The sequence below is a fragment of the Barbus barbus genome (assembly GCF_936440315.1).
Source record: "Barbus barbus genome assembly, chromosome: 2".
NCBI classification, from domain to species: domain Eukaryota; kingdom Metazoa; phylum Chordata; class Actinopteri; order Cypriniformes; family Cyprinidae; genus Barbus; species Barbus barbus.
In genome coordinates, this window is record NC_136730.1 from 8,306,804 (window position 1) to 8,330,533 (window position 23,730).

General features: G+C 36.0%; 4 protein-coding genes across 5 annotated transcripts; all 4 read right to left on the bottom strand.

Moving 5' to 3' along the window:
* Window positions 1-102: 102 nt before the first annotated feature.
* LOC306883656 (uncharacterized protein) lies at window positions 103-5,332 on the bottom strand. Of its 2 annotated transcripts, XM_079439028.1 has the most exons (7): window positions 4,918-5,001; window positions 4,669-4,829; window positions 4,470-4,577; window positions 4,106-4,159; window positions 3,718-3,873; window positions 1,054-1,176; window positions 103-964 (listed from the first exon to the last, which is right to left on the bottom strand). In XM_079439028.1, exons 1-7 carry the CDS (start codon window positions 4,922-4,924, stop codon window positions 926-928), a joined length of 648 nt encoding a protein of 215 aa, XP_079295154.1. In that variant the 5' UTR covers window positions 4,925-5,001; the 3' UTR covers window positions 103-925. The 2 variants fall into 2 exon arrangements, with proteins under 2 accessions (XP_079295154.1, XP_079295153.1); XM_079439027.1 differs by lacking the exons at window positions 103-964; window positions 1,054-1,176 and having other exon boundaries at window positions 2,642-3,873; window positions 4,918-5,332.
* A 1,152-nt stretch (window positions 5,333-6,484) lies between these two features.
* LOC306883670 (lysosome-associated membrane glycoprotein 1-like) lies at window positions 6,485-12,124 on the bottom strand. The gene is made up of 6 exons (XM_079439049.1): window positions 11,762-12,124; window positions 10,433-10,758; window positions 10,169-10,288; window positions 9,528-9,597; window positions 8,839-9,009; window positions 6,485-7,496 (listed from the first exon to the last, which is right to left on the bottom strand). The coding sequence occupies exons 1-6, from the start codon at window positions 11,805-11,807 to the stop codon at window positions 7,357-7,359; spliced, it is 873 nt and encodes a 290-aa protein (XP_079295175.1). The 5' UTR covers window positions 11,808-12,124; the 3' UTR covers window positions 6,485-7,356.
* Window positions 12,125-12,561: 437 nt separating this feature from the next.
* On the bottom strand, window positions 12,562-16,739 carry LOC306881787 (uncharacterized protein). The gene is made up of 8 exons (XM_079436063.1): window positions 16,579-16,739; window positions 15,718-15,848; window positions 15,501-15,628; window positions 15,224-15,374; window positions 14,717-14,927; window positions 14,440-14,534; window positions 13,916-14,038; window positions 12,562-13,403 (listed from the first exon to the last, which is right to left on the bottom strand). Exons 2-8 carry the CDS (start codon window positions 15,837-15,839, stop codon window positions 13,346-13,348), a joined length of 888 nt encoding a protein of 295 aa, XP_079292189.1. The 5' UTR covers window positions 15,840-15,848; window positions 16,579-16,739; the 3' UTR covers window positions 12,562-13,345.
* On the bottom strand, window positions 16,640-23,640 carry LOC306881776 (uncharacterized protein). Its single transcript, XM_079436051.1, has 9 exons — window positions 23,565-23,640; window positions 22,837-22,952; window positions 22,617-22,745; window positions 20,914-21,140; window positions 20,684-20,817; window positions 19,138-19,248; window positions 18,805-19,045; window positions 17,499-17,634; window positions 16,640-16,760 (listed from the first exon to the last, which is right to left on the bottom strand). Exons 3-9 carry the CDS (start codon window positions 22,672-22,674, stop codon window positions 16,753-16,755), a joined length of 915 nt encoding a protein of 304 aa, XP_079292177.1. The 5' UTR covers window positions 22,675-22,745; window positions 22,837-22,952; window positions 23,565-23,640; the 3' UTR covers window positions 16,640-16,752.
* Window positions 23,641-23,730: the final 90 nt, after the last annotated feature.

A 23,730-nucleotide genomic window follows, 5' to 3' on the forward strand; every position in this document is an offset into this window, starting at 1 on the left:
TTATTAACGATCATGTTAAGCATCTCACATTTTGTGAAGTGTTTAGACTCATTTGTGTCCTTTGCTTATTTAGAAAGTGCATATACAATTTGGACATCAGGTCAATGGCTGAATGTAAACTTTATTTGTTGAAGTTCAATGCAAAAATATATTGCCACTGATACATTAATAGCATTGCTATTATGCTGTCACATTGGCTTAAAGTAATATTCCACATCAAAATGAGAAATCTGTCATAATGCGCACACCTGATGTTCAGTGTCATACAGTTTAGAAAAATGTTGTTGCAAGCTTTTTTTTTTGCTCTACATTGTACAATAGAATTCAATGGGCTCCAAGTTAGTTGGGTTCCCAACATTCTTCATAATATCATTTGAGTTCCACAGATGAACGAAACAGGTTGGGAATGACATGAAGGCAAGTAAATGAAGCCAGAATGGTTTTTTTTGGATGGAATACCCCTTCAAAGAAGGTAAATACTATGCTGAAAAAATTGTCAACACATACAACTCACACAACAGTATGATGACTGTAATTAAATTTTTTTATTGTTTTTTTACATTTGTTTACTCAATTTGAATAACTTTTAATTTTGAGTATTGACAATGTCCATACACCAATGGATTCAGTATATGAATTGGAACATACAGTATATGTTCTGTAAAAGGCTTTTATATGTTGTATTGTAAAGCTGATTAAGCTTATTAATTCATACTAACAATTATACACATTTGTTCATTCAGAAATAGGTCTGCAGTCTGCACATTGTTAAAAGACAATATGTTTTAATGCTCTCAAAATATTTGTATAGAGAAATATTAGTGATATGTTTGACTATGGTATAATGTATTAGTATCTAATAATGTGTTCTAAGATTGAATTTTATTAGTATCATTATTCTTTTTAGATGCACATCCTCTCACTTTCATTGCGCATCCGTGGGTGGCGTCATAACGATGACTGGCTGGAAAAGACAGAAACGGTTTACAGTTGAGAACTGTGCATCATTCATACCGCTCACCAGCTTCGATATATGAAATGAGCATTGCTTACCACATGAGATCTGGGAGTGCAGCAAGGAATCACCTTGCAGCAGTATGCAGCTATTGTGATGGAGAGGACAATCTGAGTCAACTCTGTGAGCTGACCTAATCCATACAGTTGATTAAATCCTCTCTGTATGTAAAGAGGATAAACAACATATAAATATACACTGATCAGCCAATATTAAAACCACCTGTCTAATATCATATAATCCCTTGTGCTGCCAAACCAGCTCTGATTCGTCGAGGCATGGACTCCACAAGACCTCTGAACGTGTCCTGTGGTGTCTGGCACCAAGACATTAGCATGGATTGGATTTGTTGGTCCAGCACATCCCATAGATGCTCAATTGAGATTTGGGAATTTGGAAAACAGGGCAACACCTTGAACTCTTTGTGTACCTCAAACCATTCCTAAACAAATTTTGCAGTGTGTCAGGATGCGTTATCCTGCTAAAAGAGGCCACTGCCTTCAGGGAACACTACTGAAAGGGTCTGCAACAATATTTAGGTAGCTGGTACTTGTCATGTTAAGAAGGTTTCCCAGCAGAATATTGCTCAAAGCAATCCAATACATCCTGCATCCTACTGCAATCTCTTCCCCAAGTAAACAACGCACACATACCTGGCCATCCAACTGATCTAAACATGATTCATCAGACCAGGCGACCTTCTTCCATTGCTTCATGGCACAGTTCAGGCACTCACACTGTAGGCACTTTTGGCAGTGGATAGGGGTCATCGTGGGCACTCTGACCGGAACCAAACTGCAACCAGCATTTAGTTTTGCAGCATTTTTAGCTATAATAGCTCTCCTGTGATATTGGACCAGACAGGCTAGCTTTTGCTCCTTATCTACAAAGGGGTCTTGGGCATTCATGATCCTGACATCAGTTTACCGGTTGTTCTTCCTGGCACCACTTTTGGTAGGTAACAACTACATACCAGGAAACACCCCACACCAATTGCCGTTTTGGAGATGCTGTGACTCATTTGTCTAACCATCACTATTTGGCCCTTGTCTAAGTCACTCAGATCTATTCATCTCCTCATTATTCCTGATTCCAATACATGAAATTCAAGAACTGACTGTCCACTTACTGCTGTGTATATGCAGTATACATACACACACAAACAAATACGGTGCCCTCCACTAATATTGGCACTCTTGGTAAATATGAGCAAAGGTGGCTGTGAAAATAAATCTGCATAGTTTATCCTTTTGATCTTTCATTCAAAAAATTCACAAAATGCTAACATATCACTGAAGTAAAACAATTGAAAGTGGGGTGAAAATCTCATTGTGAAATATATGCTTTCTCTAGTTCATGCTGGCCAAAATTACTACTGGCCACCAATTACTGCAACGTCCTTTTCCCAAGATAACAGCTCTGAGTTTTCTTCTATAATGGCTGAAGAGTTTGGAGAACACCTGATACATAATATCTCCTTATCCTTCAGATTCACAGCTGCATATTGGTGCTTCATTTCTTCAGTTCACCTCACTCATTTTCAGGTCAGAGGACTGGGATGGCCATGGCAGAAGCTTCATTTTGTGCTAAGTGACCCATTTTTGTGTTGATTTTGATGTTTGTTTTGGATTATTGTCCTGATTGAAGATCCAAACACGGCCCATTATAAGATTTCTAACAGAGGCAGTCAGGTTTAGATTTTTTATCTGTTGGTATTTGATAGAATCCATGACCTCCAGCAGAAAAACAGGCCCACAACCTTAAAGATCCAGCAGTGTATTTAACCGTGAGTATGGGGTACTTTTTTATCCCTGTTTGTACTAAACCCATCTGGTGGGTTTGCTGTCAAAAAGCTTTTGAAGTTCCAGTTGTGTCTGATAACTGAATATGCTGGAGTTTGTTTTTGGAAGAGCTAGGATAATTTTTCTTGAAACCCTCCTAAACAGTAGGGGGTGTTTGATTTTTTATTTTTTTTTAAACGGGCTTTCTGACCCAAGACTCAACTAATCTCTGCAATTCTCCAGCTGTGATCCTTGGAGAGTCTTTGGCCACTCAAACTCTCCTCCTCACCGTGCATTAGGACAATATAGACACAGATCCTCTTCCAGGCCGATTTGTAACATATTTAGTTGATTGGAACCTCTTAATTATTGATGGTGGAAATGAGGATTCTCAATGCTTTAGCTCTTTTCTTAAAGCCACTTTCTATTTTGTGAAGCTCAATAATCTTGTTCTGCACATCAGAACTATATTCTTTGTTTTTAATCCTTGTGATGGATTATGGGAATTTGGCCTTTGTGTTCCTCATATAATATTCCTGTTCCTCCTAGTCAGCTTGGTGTGCTAAATAATGTAAATATGAATGGGAATATACAGTACTTAAGAGATATTTTACTCAGAATTTCTAGGGGTGCCAATAATTGTGGCCAACATGCATTGAAAAAAAAAAACATTTCAACATGACATATTCTCCCCACTTTCAATTGTTTTACTTCAATGAAAGGCTAGAATTTTTGTGAATTTTTGAATGAAAGAACAAAAAGATGCAGATTTATTTTCACAGCCACCTTTGCTTATATTTACCAAGGGTGCCAATATTAGTGGAGGGCACTGTATATACATACAGCCTAGTGATTTGCATGTGAACAGCGTATAGTGACACTAATAACATTAAAATTGTCTATTAAAAATGGTTTGCTTACCTCTAAGTTTACACATATGTCATTTTCATGTGTTATCTCGCTGTCATTATAGTGATCCCAGCAGCCAATGTGTGAATATGGCTCAAAAACTGATCCCAGAAGACAGAAGGTATACGCCATGCATGTGACCACCTGCATTCCCAAACAAGCCTTGAGCTGTTGAGAAATAAAACGACAAACACACACTCAGGAATGCTTATTTCTAAGTGCCTCTATTTACATTTACATTTACAGATACATTTTGCATATAGTGCATAACTAGCATAAGTGGTACATATTTTTAATAATATTTCACAGTTTTTGCTGTGATCAGGGATGGAACGATTACCGGTTTGAGAATAAATCATGATAAAATTCCCCATGGTAGTTTGGGCTGTTAAAAACTTACTGTTGGCAAGTGAAGTTTCTGTGCTGCTATGGCCACACTGCCAGAGATAATGCCCTGTTTAAAGGAAGCATAGTGGTAAATCATACTGAAGGATATTTTTGTAGACCTCTACACCAATGCCAAATAAAAAAGCTGAAATGCTGTAACATTTATCAGAAATGATACCTTTAAATATAAATTTAATAAATACTACATATTATTACTACATTATCATTGCATACAAATTACATTAAATATTTAATATATATGCATGCATGTTAACCAGCTAACAAAATCGCCCTTGTTTAAGATCATCAAACAATATGAAAATATTTGTACATATTGTACAGTTCAAACATATTACAGTAAAAACATGTAAACTTACAACACATGAAAACGCCAGCATGAAGCTATTTAAAATCAGTTCAGATAGTCCTATATAAAACGGTATTCTGCAAACAACGAAGAAGACAGTCAGTGCGATCTCTGTCACCTGCGGATGAGACGAAACAAAACAAAAAAAACCTCAGCAGATGTGTTTGAGACTACATTGTATTCTCCTTCGATATCAACTTCACGTGTACCCCTAAAATCTTGGGTTCTGCCTCGAGGTACTTGTATTTTTGATGGGGGTTCCTCTGGAAAGTAACTTCCAGTAAGGTGACTGCCTCAGCCGAGCCGCTCGCGCTCTGGACTGCAGGAACAGGCGAAGCATCGCCACAAACCTCGGGCTCCTTGGGTTCGCCTGTGCATTTAAAACATCAGAAGTTTTGCATCAGTTCTGGCAACAAATACCAATTTTTAAAATACGCATTATTTAAAAGACATCTTACTGGTCATTTTCTTCTGCTGGTCTTCAGTGTACGCCTTCAAAACAATCGCTATTGTATTGCAGCCAAAATCCCTTAAAAAGGCTCCGTTGTGGGGTTTTGGGAATGTGTCCGCCCCTCTCCCTCGCCCCTCTTTCGACATTACAGCTGGAAAGGCTGAACTTGAAACCACAGACCTCTTTTACAGTGCGTTTATCCTCGATACTTTTTTTAAAGTTTGCAAAAAACTATGTCAACGAACACGTCTGAGCTGTATGTATGCTATAAAAGCATTAGACAAACGTGCAGAAATGTAAAAGAAAATAGAGGGGTTTTGAAAGAGAAAGACAACTTTACGGTGTGTATGTTGACAGTCTAAATGAGATGAGACAAAGAAGGTATAGCTGTATTCAGTTCCTCTCTTTATTTTTTGAGAAATGTGAAATGCTTTTCACTACGTCCACTACTGTGTTTTTCCTGACCTACGCTGGTGTCAAATTTCCTGGCAGCAGTTCCCAAAGTGAAGATGCAAGTGAGCTCTCGAGCGCCACTCCTCTATTGCATGTTCATTTGAAGCTCTCAATAGTATATCATTTAAAAATCAAAAACATATTTTAGGGGGGATTTTTAATCTATGCTGCTTATTTTTTTTAATTCAGTTAAATTTTTTTTTTTGAGTAACCATACTAAAATAAGAAAACCTTGCTAATTTTTATTTTACACTATGCTTAGCAATAAGTAAATCAATGCAATCAAATGGTATTGGATTAAAAAATCTAAATATCATGACATATGACAACTTTAAAACTTCATTTTAAACATATAAGCAGGCCTGGTGATTTGTAACTTGCAAATAAAGAAGGTAAATAGTGGCTGCATTTGAGACATCACTGTACAGATGACCTTTACTGTCACACAGTGTGGCTCCTAGCAACAAGCAAACTGTTTAAAGGGGTCCTACTATGCTTTTTAACTTTTTGAATTTTAGTCAGTGTGTAGTGTGTATGTTTGGGCATACAACAGATCTACAAAGTTACAAATATGAAGAATTGCTCAAAATTACAATTTCCGTAGGCAGGATTTATTTGAATGATATTCTAATGGGCCGCTTTGTGATATCACAAACCCCGGAAAACAACACTGTAGTCCAAACGAGCTGTTTGTTGTAGTTCTCCAAAAGGAGATTTTTTTTTTTAAATCCCTTTTCAAGAACTACAACAAACAGCTCGTTTGGACTACAGTGTTGTTTTCCGGGGTTTGTGATATCACAAAGCGGCCCATTAGAATATCATTCAAATAAATCCTGCCTACGGAAATTGTAATTTTGAGCAATTCTTCATAACAACAAATTATATGATTATAAATGGCTTAAAAGTTAGTTTATGTACTAATAAATTTCACTTATATTTATTGTTATCAATAAATCTTCTAAAATCCTTTGTTCTTCTGCTTTTTCATTGTTTCCATGCAACACACTGACAAAAAAAGTGCTCGTGTTTTTCTCTTATCAGGAGCGCTCGTTCCAGGTTAACACCACAGAACTCATGTGAACTCGGTCATGCGAACAAAAAAACTCCAATGATACACAAGGTAATCCGCATGAATTTATTTAATGCAAGTGAACTGCTTTTCACATAACACACAACATACACTGTGCAAGGTGAGAAAGACAAACTAAACAGAACCAAATTGAAACATGTCCCCATGTTAATGCCTTGTTTACTATATGTTTTATTTAATGCTGCATATTAAATATAAAATAATCATAATCACTGATTTTTGAACAATTTTTTTTTTTTTTTAACCAAAATTACACATTACTCCCAATATTCAGTGCATAAATGCAGCTTCAGATCACAATACAGTATAGTAAAGCTCTTCAGGTTTAAAAAGAAAGAAAAAAATGCACAGCAGAATGAATACTAGGACGCAACTGCTTTTAAAATCCTTTCTATTATTAACTACACAATGTAAGCAACTGAATTCCCTTTTATAGGTTTTAAGGCCCCTTAGGAAAGAATGAAAAACTGTACATATTTATCAGATTAACAGTGGCTTAGCCTATATCACAGAAAATGCATTGTGACAGACAGTGAAGAGCACTTATAGAAAAGAGCACTTACACTTAAGATGGATCAACGGTAGATTATGCACATCCATTTGCAATGTCAGTATTAGGTTAGGTTCTTTAAAAAAGGTAATTAGTATACAAATGCAGGCTAAATAAGGCATGTACTAAGCCAATTGTTTATCTGGTTCTATAATGATCTTATAGTGATGGCAACTTCAACATGTGTTAGGATGTGGCATACTGTCCCTTCACAGTAAACATTGTTTGAACAGATTCTAGGCCATCCATGTTCATCATACATAAGTAACATTCACTTAAGAAATATATAACAGTATTACGATTCCTGTAAACTGGAATTGCTGATATTCTTATAAATCATGACTTGTAGGCCTCTATAGGGACTGGTACGCATTAGTCCTCCGTTTCCTGCTGATGAGGTAAGCAATGACTACAATGATGATGAGTATGATGAGGATTATGCCCACGGCGATGGGAACGCGGTAGTCAGGTTGATCAGCCTTGCATAGTTCAGCTGTTGTACAAACACAAACAGAGCACAATGAACTCGTATCTCTTTGTAAGAAATGAAAATGTCAATATTGTAGTTGAAAAAATGTAAAGCTGGTATACTCTACACGACTTTTCAAATCTGAACAGATTTTAAAACACTAGGCATCATTGACTTTGTAAATGCTTACAGAGGGAATAAATTACCATCATACACTAAACGACTGAGGACTTACAAGTCGTTCTGAACACAACAAACTCATGCAGAAATGTGCATCATTGCTTGGAAATGAAGCATGAAAAATGAAAACAATATCCCTGTGTCAGAATATGCCCACTTCCATACAATATAAGTGAAAAACAGTATAGGAGCAGAGTAGTATTTTCAAATTCACATTATTCATAAAATAGTATCCAAAATTACATTGATGAGCTACTTTACTAGCGAATTAGGCCACGGAAGTGGATTTGTGAATGGCAGTGTATTGATGCAAATGACAATGTAGGATAGGACACATGACATTGACAAATTGGCGGATGCAGTTTGTCTAAATGGTCACAAAGCAAGTTTTAAATCAAATGTAGCATCTATACACTATTCAATTTCGGACACAGTGTATGTGTTCTAAAATAAGCTCAAAATATCAAACATGTTTGACATCCTCTGAACTGGATGGAATTGTAAGTATGTGCCATCATTCACTGCATGTCTTTCTGTGAAATCTGTCCAAATCCTGCATACTGGCTGTGACTTTTGGAAACTACCATTGATTCGTTCCGGGCTGCAAAATTGGGCAAAAGTTGTGCAGTGTATTCCAACCGTAAACTGCAATAATTGAGTAGCTACGCAACATACATACATAATACTTATACACAGGTGGTCAGTGACAAATGCTCATTTTCAGTTGTGTTAAGGAGTTGTCAACACAACTCATTTTCAAGCTAACAAATCATATCTAACAATAATAAAAATCTAATAAGAGTTACAAGAGCTTACAAAGTAGCAGACTTTCATTTAAAAAAATACATGCAGGGAATTAGATCCACATTAGTAAAAAAAAAAATATATATGTTAGATGGCTTTTGTACTTTATGACAGGCAAGACATCATCTTAGTACCATTTGTTTAGAGTCATCTGGCTGGTCTAGCTCTTTTGGATTTCCATGACACTTTCGCTACATATTTGTAAACAAGCTGTATGAAGTATGTAGGACATATGGTATACAGTGCATAAAATGCAAGGAGTCCAGTCCAATAGCAACATAACTTGATGTAGCTTGTAACATTAAGTAGAGGTTACTTTAAGATTACTGTCATCCACTATGGAGTGCTTAACGATATTGAAGTATCATCACTCTATACTTACGTGGTCCGAATTGATTGTTTTTGAAGTCGAAGGCCTGAAACTTGTTATGGGTCAGGTCCAGACTAACACCAGCTCCCATGTACACCGTCTCAGCTTGGCAGGAGTAAGAGTGACCCGGATCCACAGAAAACAGCTCAAGAGAGTCGTTATTCCCTGTGTATGTGTTTGACTCTTTGATGACAAAAATTAAAATAATTAGATCAGAGTTGGCATGGATGTGCACAATATGATAAAAGCATTAACCAAGTCTCTCCCTTTTCTTAATCCCATAATTGTCATAATAATAGTCAAAATTATAACCAAACACTTTCACTACGACTCAGTCTTCATGCAAGGTCAATTTACGTTATTTTTACATTATTATATTATTTACCGTAACCAAATGACAATAATACTTCCTTATTCGTCCTCTGCACAATGTGACATTTATTGTTGCCAAACTGGTTGACCTGCATGGCCTAGTGTTGGTTTTATTGAGGCTTGGCCATTTATATAATTTTAAAGGGATTTTCTGTCTGTCCTAAAAATTCTGTCTTCAGTAGATTATTCTTTATTTAGATACACTTTTTATTGAACCATACAGATAAAAGTCCAAAGCTTTGGGAATAAATTGAAGAAAATTGAGGATGTGTGTTGTTGGAGGTGTTTTACAAGGCAAATGTAATAGTCATATATGGCAGGAAATGTACCTCCTGTTTTGAAGGCATAGTGCAAGTCGTACCCCACATACTCCACATAGACCTTTTTTATTTTCTCATTCTGGAAAGTAAAAAAAAAAAAGATTATTAGAATGTAAACCAAAATACACAAAACAAATACATGTTTGAAAATCAGAACAAATTAACACATAAATGCGTGTGCTACACAACGACAAATTGAACCTTAATATTGCACCCAACAACATAATGAATAAACCTGACCTTTAATGAGTAACAAGTATTATCTACACAACTGCAGCACACTGATATGATGTGGGTCACCTTATCACAGTCAATCTGATAAGACCTCCCTGTAAGATTTATTTGACAAATTGCTGCTGGGAGGTAGCTCAGGTTTCAGGTATTATCAGACATAAGTTAACAAGTCTTTTATACTTCCTCCTCAAGTGCCTCAAAGTTCCCATTTTTCAAACCACACAAACTCAGGTCGTACTGAAAGACACATGAACTCTTTTGCCAAAAAACATAACTGGCCTGATACAGACTGATTTGAATGCAAAACCCTTGAGAATCTTATAGATAAAAAAAGAGTTGTGTTATGAAATCATTTGTTGCCAATTAGCACATCATTTTAAGTAATGAACATTCCGAAAATCCATAAACAGACTTACATTTATAAACTTCAGGGTAAATTCGCCTTCATTGAATTTGATACTGATAGTAGAGGCTTTTTCCCCACATTGTCCATCGACGCTGGTTTGGTTTGGTTGAACAATGAATGTGCCATTAGCCTAGTAAGACAGAAATGTTTCAGAATAAAGGATGAGATTTATATGCAATATGAAAAAATAATGCAGTAGTCAGTGTGAAGCATGCAAGCGGCTTATAAGCAGGAATCATATATGAATGTTGATCTCCAACAGAAAACATCTTACCTTGGTGTTGTTCACACGGATCACAATTGCCATCTCAACCATAATACATAGTTTGCCATCTCGAGTAAAATTATAATGGCCCACCGCCATCTTGGTGGGTGGCGTTGGAGATGGACTTGCAGTGGTAACCGTCGTATTTGGGCTGGGGGTTGTTGTTGTATTTGGGTTGTGGGTTGTTGTATTGGGGCTGAGGGTTGTTGTATTTGGATTGTGGATTGTTGTGTTGGGGCTGTGGGTTGTTGTGTTCGGGGTGGGGGTGGGGGTGGGGGCTACTGTGGTACTGCCAGCGGCCATATAAGCTGAAGTATATTCACCTGAGGTGAGAGCTGAGAAAGAGACAGACAGACATTGTGAGAAAATCTTTCCCCAAATCTGACAAAACCTTAAGTGACATCCTCAATTAGAACAATTTTTCATCATTTTTTAAAAAACAATAATTACCTTTATAAAAATCATTTAGCAAGGTAAACGTTTTTGTGAGGAAAAAAAGAAAAATATACTATAAAAAGAGCGTCCATCTGTTCTGTACATAGAGTGCTATTTACATGCATTCACTTCCTCCCTAGCGCGCGCGGTCACAAGTGTACACATGTCAAAATTTCCCAACAGGGACATGTGATAATTCACTTCAGCCGATTTCACGTGATGTCTGATCGTTTGATTAGCCGCAGAAAACAAATGTAAGCGCTGACAATGTGACTGACAAGACACTTTCTTTGGTTTAGGGAAAGTTTCGCAGGTTACCAGTTCACCAGGCAAAAAGTACGCTCGTGTAGGGGGGGGGATATATCGCCTACAAGTGCTGAAAGATTTCTGAATTGCGATGCGAGGAACGATTAGCCTATGGTAGTGTGTCCAAAAAGGTACAATAAAACTGACTGATTTCTGCAATAAGGAGTGGTTGTGGTCCTATATACATCTTTAACGTAAAATCGAATTAATAGGCAATAAGCGTTTTGTTTGGCCTTGTATTCAAGTCAAGCGTAGAATCGTATTTTCCGAAAAGTATGTCAAATAGGCTAATAAATATCTTTCCTGTTATTTTAAATTAAACTCGTTCTCATGAGTAAAACCTGGGGTCAAATTTTGTATATGAATTTCATTTTAACTTACATGTTGCAACACAACTAACGTACTTCCTTATGCTGAAAACATGCACCTTTTTTTTGGTCATGGAGTATGCTTTCAAGTTCCTTACAGTACAATACTATTACATTTTCAGTTCTATGCTATGTCAAAGTACATAACTACCACAGTATTTAATTAATGGTGAATACACGATAAATGCATATTTCAAATCGAGTAATGCAATAAATTAATCTGCTTTACCTGTTGCAGCAATGAAAAGCGCCGTCAATAATAATCCGTATTTCATTTTCGCCTTTATTCCGATGCACCTGACACAAAAACTCGCTGGATTGTGAGCTCTAAAGCGGCGGAAATATCTGGTGTTGAAAGCCTGTCGCACACTGCACTTATTAGCCTGAAACGAAACCACTGATAAAGTGAAGGAAGTTCACTTTGAGTGTTTGTCCAATCACAACTAGTGAGGCATCCCAGAAATTCAATACCGTGACCGAGTTAGATTAGTAGAAAGCGAAAATTAACTGATGTGAAGATTTTGTCACTGTTATTTCTTGTTGGAAGAACTGCTTTTATGAGATACTTTATCGTGGTAATCATCTTTGAAACAAATACATTGATACCTAGATTAGTTGTTTCTATTTTCCCCCACTCATTAAAACTTTTACATATCATGCACTTCAGAAAAAATATGATTAATAGACATTCCCATGAAATAAAACTAATGAAAGTGGTTTTATTACACATGGAACGGCTACTTTAAACTATGCCGCCATGTTAAGTATAAATCTTTACCTCATTTTACTGGATATTTTTGTTTTGCAGAATAAATAAATCATGGCTGACTGCAAATAGAGCATCTTCTACAATGTTAAAAGATTGCATTATATGTCTTGGTGTTATTTGAGTCTATGACAGCCATATCAGCCAGTGCAACCTTAACAAAAAAATCGGGTCATGTGCTGATTTCACACCTTCTTAGTCATACTTTCCTGCATATAAAGACTGAAAGCCCTAAAATAAATACAAAAGAAAACTGCAACAAATGACATCAGTTCATTTTTATTTGCTTGATAATGCAAATACAAGTTGTTAAAAACTCCTCACAAATTAATCTAAGCAGGAAGTTGTTATTTTGCTTATCTATCATGTGACAAATGCAGGAAGTGAAAAATTTGACTCGCCCTACATGACAGTTACAGAAGGAGAGCCTGTTTAAGCATGTCTCAATACACACCCAAATGTCAAAGTTTTCACACAATTAGATCTTTTTCTTTTAATATAGGCCTACAAATATCTGAAGTCTAGGAAAATACATTGAAATCATGTAACATGACAACACATGCTTGCTGAGAATTGTTTTATCATAACCTCTGGATCTCATGACTTCCAGGGTAAGGCGAGGAAGTTCTGGTAAATTCATAGTATGTGGAAATGCTGATCGTAATGCGTTGCATTTCTCATCTTAGACTTGAAGACAGAAGTCACACTTCTTTCACATTTCCAGCGTACATCTAAAATTATCTCTTGAATCCTTCAAGACAAAGTGAATGCAAGAGATCTTAAAGCCCTTTATTTCAATTCAGACCGAATTTCTATATTATACAGTACACATCCAGTGCTCTTCCTATCAGTTCTTGTTTGTTTCTTCATCTTCCTCATCTTCACTACTGCTGGATTCCCCAAACAGGTCTTTTCCACCAGCAGTGCTGGATTTTGTGCGCATCTTGTTTGCTGACTGTCATGGAGATTAGAGTAGAGATGTCACTAAAGCCCAAAAGTAGTGTGCTGTTGTCAGGTCCATGCAGAGAGATGGTCTGGATCTTGGAGTCAGGTGTGAAGACAGACAACATCGTACCATTGTCCAGGCCCCACATGCTCACTGCTTCTGTTCAACAAATAATTCAAAGGATTGAACGATGCATCCCGTATACATAAGGCATGCTCGCAAATGTTGGTAATTTTTATCTCATTCTAGTATCTCGAACACAAACATGATTAATCTACTGTGAAGATGCAAAAACCCTATTAAAAGGTCATTGCACATTGTCCAAAATTTTCGCACATTAAAAAAAATATATACGACCTCGCCTTGTGTAAATCACATTTACACACTGCCTCCGAAAGTTTTGTCCGTCACAAAAAAATTTGGATCAGGTTCGATTTTCTGCGTTTTCGCATCCGTATGCAATCATTTTGATAGGAAAGGATGACGAATAGGAAAAATTATAAAACGCATACGAAAATTTTGGACTCAGTGTGCAAGGACCTTAAGACATCCCCACCACATCCCATACTAAACTTTAAAGATTACCAAAGTCTGAATCTTATTCTTGACCTAGATCAAACTGATATCATCTAGAACAAGTCAACACAAGTATGAGCAAAGGTCTGCTGTACCTGATAATAATAGCCTTGGATTGTCCTTCAGTGATAAACAGCAAGCTGGACCAGTTAAGATTTAAACTTCCGTAGCCAGAGATGGTTTTATGTTTCCTTCGGAATGGCTCCCATACTTTTAATCTGAGTTTTAGGAAAAAAAAGTTTTTTTTTAAAGAATGTTTTAAGATAAATGCAACAATAACCCATGTTCTTAAGAGCTACATGTATATAAAAATACATATCTATGTACGCTACTGGTCAAAAGTTTGGAATTATTAAGATTTGACACTTTGTCATTTTAAACATTAAAATAGAAAACAGTTATTTTAAATTGAAATAATATTTCACAATATTACAGTTTTACTGTATTTGTGATCAAATAAAAGCCAGCCTTGGTGAACACGAGACTTTAAAAAAAAAAAATTATAACTATTATATTATTTTTTTGAATTATTCCAAACTTTTGACCAATAGCGTATATTAAAAAAAAAAATTGATATAAATGAACAGGTTTTGAACATTGCAACTGGGGTGGCACATACTTGTTGAATCCTGCAATGCCGAAAACCACTCTGCAGGCGTCATCGCTTATAGCAGTGCAACAGATTCCAGGTTCATTTTTCAATCTCTTCCGCACCTTTAAATAAGAAACATTCATACTGAATACATAGAGAAGATGAATTACATCTTAGAGCAAATACTTATTAAATGTAAAGATTTAACTGTTGGCCCTGAAGTGAGCAATGTGCCCACTTCTTTTTTATTAAAAATAACATGATTGAGAAAAAATGTTAGCTATTTTTAAACAGATTTGCATACTCTTCCCTGCTGTGTGTCCCAAACGGTGAGGTATGGAGCATGTTGGGCCTCACTGTAGTTGGAGACCACCAAGTACCCTCCAGTGTGAGTGATCGCGGCAGTACGGAGGCTCAAACGGGACCAGCGGTCCTCCAGGGTGTGCAGATGCTCCTCAGAAACCACACTGAAGACGTTGAGATGATGGGCAAAATATGAGCATATGACCGACCGCCTAAGTGATACAGAGAGAGAGAGAGCGATACAGAGACAGAGAGAGAGAGAGAGACAGAGACAGAGACACAGAGAGAGACACCGAGAGAGAGAGAGACAGAGACACAGAGAGAGAGAGAGAGAGAGAGAGAGAGACAGAGACAGAGACAGAGACAGAGAGAGAGAGAGAGAGAGAGAGAGAGAGAGAGACAGAGACACAGAGAGAGAGAGAGAGAGACAGAGACAGAGAGAGAGACAGAGACAGAGACAGAGACAGAACAGTAGTTCAGTTTATTGGTCAACTGTCTTTCTACCCACTCATCACCGCTGAGAAGGTACTGGTCTATAGAGTTGAACTTCTCTTTTTCGAGGCGCTGCTGTTCATCTTTTTCTCTCTTCACCTCACGGTCCTGTTGCCTCCGTTTTGCCGTCTGGGTTTCGGGGCGCCTGTCCAATGGCATTATTAGGCCTGTGTAACAAGTTTAGATTTAGGATTTTTTTTTTTTTTATGTTGAATATGGTATGAAAATCTATGTGGGACTGAGACGTTGTATAAATTCAATGGTAAAATCAAGTATCATGTACATTCTAATACCTGTCTTTTCTTTTGAGGACATAATCTGGGAATCTCTGTCCATGCTGGAGAGAAAGGTTTCTTTGTAGGATGTCTTAATACGCCCTTTAACGTAGCCAGAGTCCAGATCCCACAATATCAGATGATCCCTACATCATGCCACATCCATGCAACCTCATGAAAATTACTCAAACTAAGCAGTTTTCTGTTTCTGCTGAATGAGGAAGTGAGTTCTTACAGTGTTTCTGAAAGGCCCAGCAGTATTTCACCATCTAAGAGCCGATAGTCTTGTCGAGGACAGGGTACGATGAACAGTCCATTCTGTCTCTTAATGTAGCTCTTTTTAAGAAGCTCATACATCAGCAATGTCTACAGAAAAAAGTGCAACAGGAGACAGTTTGCAGGACAGTAAAATATCATGTATAATTCTAGTACAATTTTTGTTTTTTGCAGGTCATAACTTCCATAATATTTCCTCCCATGTTGTTATTTTTAACTAAAAATATAGAAAATTGGTTTTGTTAAATGGAATTAAGTGTAATTAATAGATGAGAAAAAAAAAAAAAAAAAAAACTTTTAGGTTTTTGTAATAAAAGTACTAAACCTGAAATAAAAATAAAGCCAAATTGAAATATATAAAAAATAAGATCAATAAAAACAAAATCATAAATCTAAAAATAAAAGCTAATCCAAAATATTAATAAATACTATAATATTATATAAACATTACTAAAATAACTGCATATTTTTTTATTTTTCCCCTTTTTAATGTATTTATTTACATTTTACTGATTTCATTGATTTACTGAAAAATTGCACTGTTCATTAATAGCTAATGATCTATTTTAGTGTTAACTGTATTTGAACAACACAATGGTCCTTCATCCTTGTGAAGAGGCGTCTCATGAGTCACCAAAAAAGTGACCGGAAGCCTTGTGTTTTAATTAATTGGAGACATTGCTGAAGATGCTCAAGTGTGAGCATGGTTGATAAGCATAAACAACTATACTATCAGCTTCAATTTCAGGTGACAGATCTCAGACCAGCATAAATATGGGTCCCATATAAATTCTTCAGTCTGTGCAGTGCACAGAAGTACCTGGTAGACAGATGTAGGTGTATCGGTGAAGTTGGCGGTACCGCGGTCAGACAGAATATAGAGTTTCAGGTCTCGTACAAGAGCGATGTCTGAACTGGAGAACAGGCCATGCTCCACCTGCACAGGACGACCCTTGAATTGAATTCTCACAGTCCCAGGACAGGTGCTTTGACACTACATACCTGATTCAGAGGGAACTTTTTACAACTTTTTTTTGTACATATAACAGTGACAGACATATTTTAAGAAATTCATGGCTTTTGGGTATAAAACTATACTCAAACAATACATTTAAATTAATGTATTTGAATTGCATGTAAAATGTCCATTCATTTGGATAACAGTTTTAACATGAACTTTGTCATCAATATTTGTACATAAATGAAACCGGTAACTCAAAAAATCATGGCATAGTTTATTATTAACTTTGCATCTATTTGATTTTATTTAAATAATCATTTTCAAAATGCATTTATTGAAATAGATTAGAATAAGCATGAATCTGTTAATTGTGTGAAAATGAATTGAATTTAATTTCAGTAAAAAAAATAAAATGAACATGGTTTTAAAAAAAAAAAAAAAAAAAAAAAAAGCTAACTGTAGAACAAGAAATATTTAGTTAAAAAGTATAAGATTAGAAGAAATGTATTGATTAATAAACCTGAACACATTCAGTTCATTAGTACTGCTACAAAAATCTCACTGCCATGGTAAAACTTTACTAGGTGGTGTCTGTAGAACAATAGCAGTTACTGAGCAGTAAACACAGGCAACTTATAGTTACATTATGCACAGAACATGGCTATAAACATTCTGGTCCTCAAAAATATCTTTTCATTTCATTTCATTTCTGATTCATTGTGTCACAGTAATAAACTGCACATAGAGTATGTATGCCAGCTGTTCAGTGGACTTTGTACCTTGATATCTCTGCGTGGTTACAATCTCTGCTGTGCCTTCGCTGTGTACTTTGTGCACGGTATATGTGAGTGTTTGGTCATTTATTCTGGATCCCGGGACAGAAACCCACGCAGTACCGCAGATCAGAGCACACACCTACAACATGGTGAAGAAGAAGCCTGTTGACACATACATACACTGTAAAAAACATCCCGTAAAATTTACGGTAAAAAACTGGCAGCTGTGGTTACCAGAATTCTACCGTAAAAAATACGGTAGCAACGTTTTAGGTTTTAACTTAAATTTACAGTTAAATACTGTAATATCTTTAACTGATATAATCTTAATATACCAACCTATTAAAGTACTGAAATCTGTTTTGTTCCTTTGAAATACACTGATATCCACCAAATGCAGGTGATGATGAGAGAGTCACATGATGAGTCAAAGCCCATCACAGGCAACTTTTAAACAATAGAATATACAGAAGGTGCAGATGCAGTGTCATTCACACAAGCACTAAACACCATCATGGTGAGACTCATTAAACTGAAATATGCTATAAACATTAATTTAACAACATTAGATGTAACATACAACCCTAATAAACATAACCGATAAGAAAAAAACTAAGAAACAGTTATTTCAAAGAAAAAAAACGTCAAATTCAAACAGAATTTGAAATGGAATGCAGGGAACGTCAGTTTACGGTTTTTCCCTGTAAATTGTACAGGAACTTTCCGTTAACCATGTAACAGGTTTTTACCGTTAAAATCACGATCATTTTTTACAGTGTACAAATATAGCTGTTTTTTTGGTTCATACATATGCAAAATTAAAAAATAATTATTTACATAATGAATTTTCCTCATGGGTGCTTATACTTTCAAGTTTGTTTGTGTCATCTTTCTCAGTGATTGATGAAAATATTTTACTTCATGCCTGGATCAGGTTATTATAGTTAACTAAAACCATAAAAAATAAAAACATAAATTAAAAATAGTTTATTTTAACATTTATTTTAATTTAACATTGAGTACTAATCTAAAGCTAATAAATAAAATTACTCAAAACAATATAGATTAATAATAAAAATAAAAAAAAACACTAGAAAAAAAAAACTATTCTAAATTTATAACGATACTATGGTAGTATATCAACAATACTAAAATAACGCTGGTCTGGACAATTTTAGTTATTATTTGTTAATGTATTATTTATTTATAAACCACAATAACAAATGCTACCATTATATAAATGGGACTGGACTCAAACAATGGTGTTCAGTGCTGGAGACAATAATACTTAACAGGTTTATTGACAAACCATGAGCCAGAAAGCCAGGAAACCGTGCCATGTGTTTATGATCTTCAGTCTCAAGGTTCCAGATAATAATCTCTGTGGTGGCGCTGTGAGGGGTGGGACAAAAGGCCACAATGTGGGACCCACCCCCTGCAATGGTGACCTGGGAAATGTAGTCCAACCCAAGATAGAGCGCAGGTACTGGAAAGATGCTGTGCTGAAGAGATCAATGTGAATGATTTCACTCGGTCTTTTATATGGGTATCTGTAAAAACCAGACAGGTATAATGGATCATAAAGACTCAGGGTTGCATCAGGGTAATTTTCATGTTTGGGTGAATTACTCTTTAACATTACCTGCAGAAGAGCAGTGAATACTGAGAGCTGATCTCTACAGCCTGTATAGAAGCTTTCAATGTGACTAACACAACTCCATCTTTAGCACTGAATATTGCTGCTTCTCCATCCCTGCAAATGAGAATTTAAGCAAGAAAGAAACATGAAAGTGCATCAAAGTAAGGCTTCACATGTAAGGTTTGTTCAAATATGTTTTACAACTCGTAAAGTAGTTTTTAATAGCCATTTTCCAAACTCTTATTTTTTTTAACGATGTTAATGCTCAAATTGATCAAAAATGGCAGTAAAGACATTTATAATGTTAAGCGATTTTTTATTTAATACAAATGGTGTTATTTTTACATTTTGATTCATCAAAGAATCCTAAAAAATGATCAGTTTCCTCAAAATAAAGACTGGAGTAATGATGCTGAAAATTAAGCTTTGCCATCACCACAAGAATAAATGACATTTTACAATACATCAAAACAGAAAACAATAAATAAATACATTCAGCTGCTCTTTCCCATCAGTGGGCTCCTTAGGAGGACATGCAAAGCAGAAGGTGCTACATGCAAATGGAAACCACACAAACACTCACTTTTCCATATCTTTCTCTTAGCATACTACTTCTGATGTTTAGTAATAATAGTATCTATCCTGAGGGTAATGTTTTTGAACACTCAACAGAAGTCATTCATGTGTAAATGTGGGCATTCTGTTTAAATGTATTCCTCATCCATCTGTGGTCAGAAAGCTGCTGAATTATAAAACATTTGCAGCTTAGTTTCAATAATAGGTTGTTTTGAACTGGGGAGGAAGTTTGGGGTTCTGACAGTATGTTTCCACAGTACAATGAACTCTTATCACAAAGTATTTGATTCCTCATGACATGACTCCTGCCATTTTGTTTTTTTTGACAAAGATTAGAGGGGACACAGGAAATCATTAGGGAGAGAGAGATTTAAAAAAAAAAAAAAAAGGAACTGGCACACAACAAGGGCCATATTCTGACCGTTATTCCTCATATGAATGCCTCATGTATCCATAGTCTGAGTTTGTTATTAAAATAACAGTAGTTATCAGAGCGGTTTCATATTACTAGTCAACCCAGTTGCGTGCATGCATGTGATGCTTCCAACTTAATCACATTAAGAGCAAAGGTTCATTACACCTTTCAATCACCTATCCTGATTAATCCATGCTTTTTTAATCATGTAATGAAATACGAAAAAGATAAACAGCTTCTGGGAAACCTTTACACATTTTTTCCCTTTTTTTATAGCTACAGCGTTACACGACACCATCAACAAAAGTAACCAGTAGCGCAAACACAGACACACACACACACACACTAGTGTTGGGTGAGAAGCAGACTCTTAAATAATACATTGTGTGACCAGACAATATAAATCAGTCCAAGAACAATCAACATTGTTTTCACACATGGGTGGAAACTGGATATGGACTATTATTATGTGAAAATGCATTTGTTATTTAAGAAAATACTGTGTTGATTAATTAATCTAGATGTGCATGCGTTTATGTGTCGTAATGTACTAATAACCTGTAGGCGAAGAGAAGATAGTCTTTAACAGAGTGACGAGAGACTAAGATGGACTGATCTTTGTGGATGGGCTCAAACTCGAGGGTGAGGTTTACACAACGCAACAGTGAACAGGAAGCCACAAGATCAATCACCTAAGAGCAAAATAAAAGAAAAACAGGAAGTTAGAACCGAACTGATCATATTCTTTTATAATGTCGATGGCTGTTAATTGGTTAAATGCAAGTTACCATACAAAGTAAAAACTGGCAGTGGCCCATCTGTAGCACAAGCACACTGTCGTTCAGACAGCGGGTGAGCGAGTTAGTGGCCCAGTCTACTGCAGATCCACGAGCCCTCGGTAAGGACCTCACAGGTCTCGTTTGCTCATCCAGACGCCACAGATTTAGCATTCCATCGCAGGAGCAGGAAATGTAATGCCGACCATGAGCCAGAGCTGTCACAGCACTCATATGACCTAGTTAAATATGAGTCAGGATGTTAAGGACAGATCATTCGGCCACTATGTGATGAATCTTATTTTAGATTTTTATGCTTTGGTCATAAACCACTGCAGGTTATAGAGCCGTTCACTCGTGTGGTCAGTCTGTAGGCCAAAATGAAAGGCTAATTCACCATAGGTTCCCTTTGGAGTTTTCTATGGGTTTTTTAGAAAGACTGCTTTCAATTTGTAGTAAAACAAGGTGTGGTTAAAAAAAAAAAAAAAAAAACAGACTTCTTGTTCTGCAGTATACGGTAAATTCCACACAATCAATCCTCAAACGTGACTTTTGAAACCACTGCTTTAAAAATGCTAACAAGACAGCTGTGTGCATAATTCCACTTGACAGATCATTCGCCAAACCACATAAACGCACTTCCTTCTTCTGCTTGCAGAAAGTTGGCAGTAATGTTGGCACTACGAATAAAAGCCATTTTAGCAATCCATGCATTTGAGAATGGCAAGAAAAATATTCACGTTGTGATGTACGTTTAATAAAACGAAAAAAGACTGTTCTCGTGAGTGCGGATCATAATTTCTTAATACAAAGTAACTCAACAGATTGGCGCACCAAAATCAAGTAACGGAGGTGCGCGGTGCAAACGACGTTGAAGAAAAATATTAAGAAATAAAAATAAAATTAGTTAAGTAAAATAAGTTGGCATTATTTATATACTATCATAGTAATTATTGGTTATATATAGCTTTTATTTTCATATTGTTAGTTTTTATTTTAATTTTAGTTTGTTTTATTAATTTTGTTGTTTTTATTTCTATTTAGCTTTATTTTTATTTCAGTTTTAGATTTAATACTCTTAGTACTTAAACATATTTTATTCGATTAGTTGCCAAGGCTATATTTACATTTTTTACGTTTAAAATGATCGTCTAAAATATATATATTACATTTTATTTCAGCTATATTTCAAGTATTGAATTGAACCATTTTAATAGTTTTGTTAACAATAACAACACTGGTGTAGAGTGTATTTTGTTATCTAAAAGCCAAACTATTACCCACTTCTTGTGTAAAGTACCAGGTTGTGAGTTTATGTGCTTGTCAACTGACCTATAATTCAAGTACGTATCTGGTAACTTATCAGCTTACATTTTTAAAGCATAGGGTAAATTCAAAATTCATGACAAAAGTTATGACCGTGTATTTTATGTTTTCACGTAATGTTGACCACAATTTAATTACTCATAAATCTGAAACCCTCTTTCTAAAACTCCCTAGGAAATTCCCAAAGAAACCCAAGGCTTCAAGGCTACAATCTGACCAGTGCAACTGAGAATAATATGTCATGTATGACTTAAAATGGCACTTAAAACACATTATTTACTAATCTAAAAATCAGAACTTGGACACACATTAAGCCAAAATCACTGACTGAATGGTGATGTTGGGAAACTGAGCCCTCCAGTAGATGTCCAGAAATTCAATACATGTACCTGACAGGAGTGTGTGTACGAGTCCACCTGGAGGAAGCAGGCAGGTGTAGGAGGGCATGAGAACTGGTAGAGAAGAGCTCTTGCACTTCGCCAACAGATCATGCAGAAATGAGTATCGTCTTAGGTCACCTGAGAAAAAAACAAAACAGAGATATTACTTTACATTTGACACACACATATACATGTGTGCGTGTTGGTGCTCATGTTTGTGTGTGTGTACCTGAAGTAACAGGTTTATCTTGGGAAGTGATCCGCTTCAAACGGCATGGATCATTTAATAGCACAGAATGACAAAGACACAAAACCTGACCCAACACCTTCACATCCAGAAGCTCTCTGTAACACACACACACACACACACAAACCACAATCAAAGCACATACACACACACACGATACTCGGTCTCAGCATTTTTTGACAGTTCATAAAAATACTTTCAGGCACTTTTTGAACTAATGTTAAAGGGAGAGTTCACCCAAAAATGAAAATTGTCATCATTTACTCACCCTCATGTCATAGTAAAAAATATTTTGAAGAATGCTGGTAACCAAACTGGTTATCATTGACTTCCATTGTGTATATATATATATATATATATATCTCTCTATCTCTCTCTCAAGTCTGCTTTGTCAATTCTTCCACATGTACGGCACATACAGAGAATTGAAATTGCGTGTATATATATATATATATATATATATATATAGATAGATATATACACACACGCACATTTCTCAAATAATCTTCTTTTATGCTTCTCATAAGAAATAAATTCATATAGGTTTGAAAGACATGAAGGTGAGTAAATGATGACAGAATTTTAATTTAGGTGAACTATCCCTATAATCCCCCTAATAAAAATATATATATATATTTTTTTTTTTTACATTGATTTATGACACACACACACACGCAAAACAAACTTGTTTGCTAAGGTCATATTCATACTTCTCTGGTATGACAGCAGCTTTAAGGTCCTCCTCGACATGATAGATGGACAGACCCCACAATTTATGCAGCAGGAACTCCTAGTTAAACAGACACTGTGTGAGTAAAGGAATAATCTGCTCGGAGTGGATGTAATGATAGGGCAAACAGTGGAGCTTGCGCAAAT

Bases quoted from the DNA above. Each gene is read 5' to 3' on its own strand.
- LOC306883656 (XM_079439027.1), bottom strand. From the start codon at position 5,056: ATGTCGAAAGAGGGGCGAGGGAGAGGGGCGGACACATTCCCAAAACCC. The intron at 4,830-4,917 runs GTAAGATGTCTT...TTAAATGCACAG, and splicing joins CCAGCAGAAGAAAATGACCA to GCGAACCCAAGGAGCCCGAG. The intron at 4,578-4,668 runs GTACACGTGAAG...TCTCATCCGCAG, and splicing joins CAGAACCCAAGATTTTAGGG to GTGACAGAGATCGCACTGAC.
- LOC306881776 (XM_079436051.1), bottom strand. From the start codon at position 22,674: ATGCCCTCCTACACCTGCCTGCTTCCTCCAGGTGGACTCGTACACACA. The intron at 21,141-22,616 runs GTACATGTATTG...ATATTTAACTAG, and splicing joins CGTACACACACTCCTGTCAG to GTCATATGAGTGCTGTGACA. The intron at 20,818-20,913 runs GTAACTTGCATT...TTTTGCTCTTAG, and splicing joins GCCAGTTTTTACTTTGTATG to GTGATTGATCTTGTGGCTTC.
- LOC306881787 (XM_079436063.1), bottom strand. From the start codon at position 15,839: ATGTATGAGCTTCTTAAAAAGAGCTACATTAAGAGACAGAATGGACTG. The intron at 15,629-15,717 runs GTAAGAACTCAC...GGCATGATGTAG, and splicing joins CTGGGCCTTTCAGAAACACT to GGATCATCTGATATTGTGGG. The intron at 14,928-15,223 runs GTGGGTAGAAAG...TGTATCACTTAG, and splicing joins TACCTTCTCAGCGGTGATGA to GCGGTCGGTCATATGCTCAT.
- LOC306883670 (XM_079439049.1), bottom strand. From the start codon at position 11,807: ATGAAATACGGATTATTATTGACGGCGCTTTTCATTGCTGCAACAG. The intron at 10,289-10,432 runs GTAAGATGTTTT...CTGTCTTACTAG, and splicing joins TCCGTGTGAACAACACCAAG to GCTAATGGCACATTCATTGT. The intron at 7,497-8,838 runs GTAAGTATAGAG...TTTGTACAACAG, and splicing joins AAACAATCAATTCGGACCAC to CTGAACTATGCAAGGCTGAT.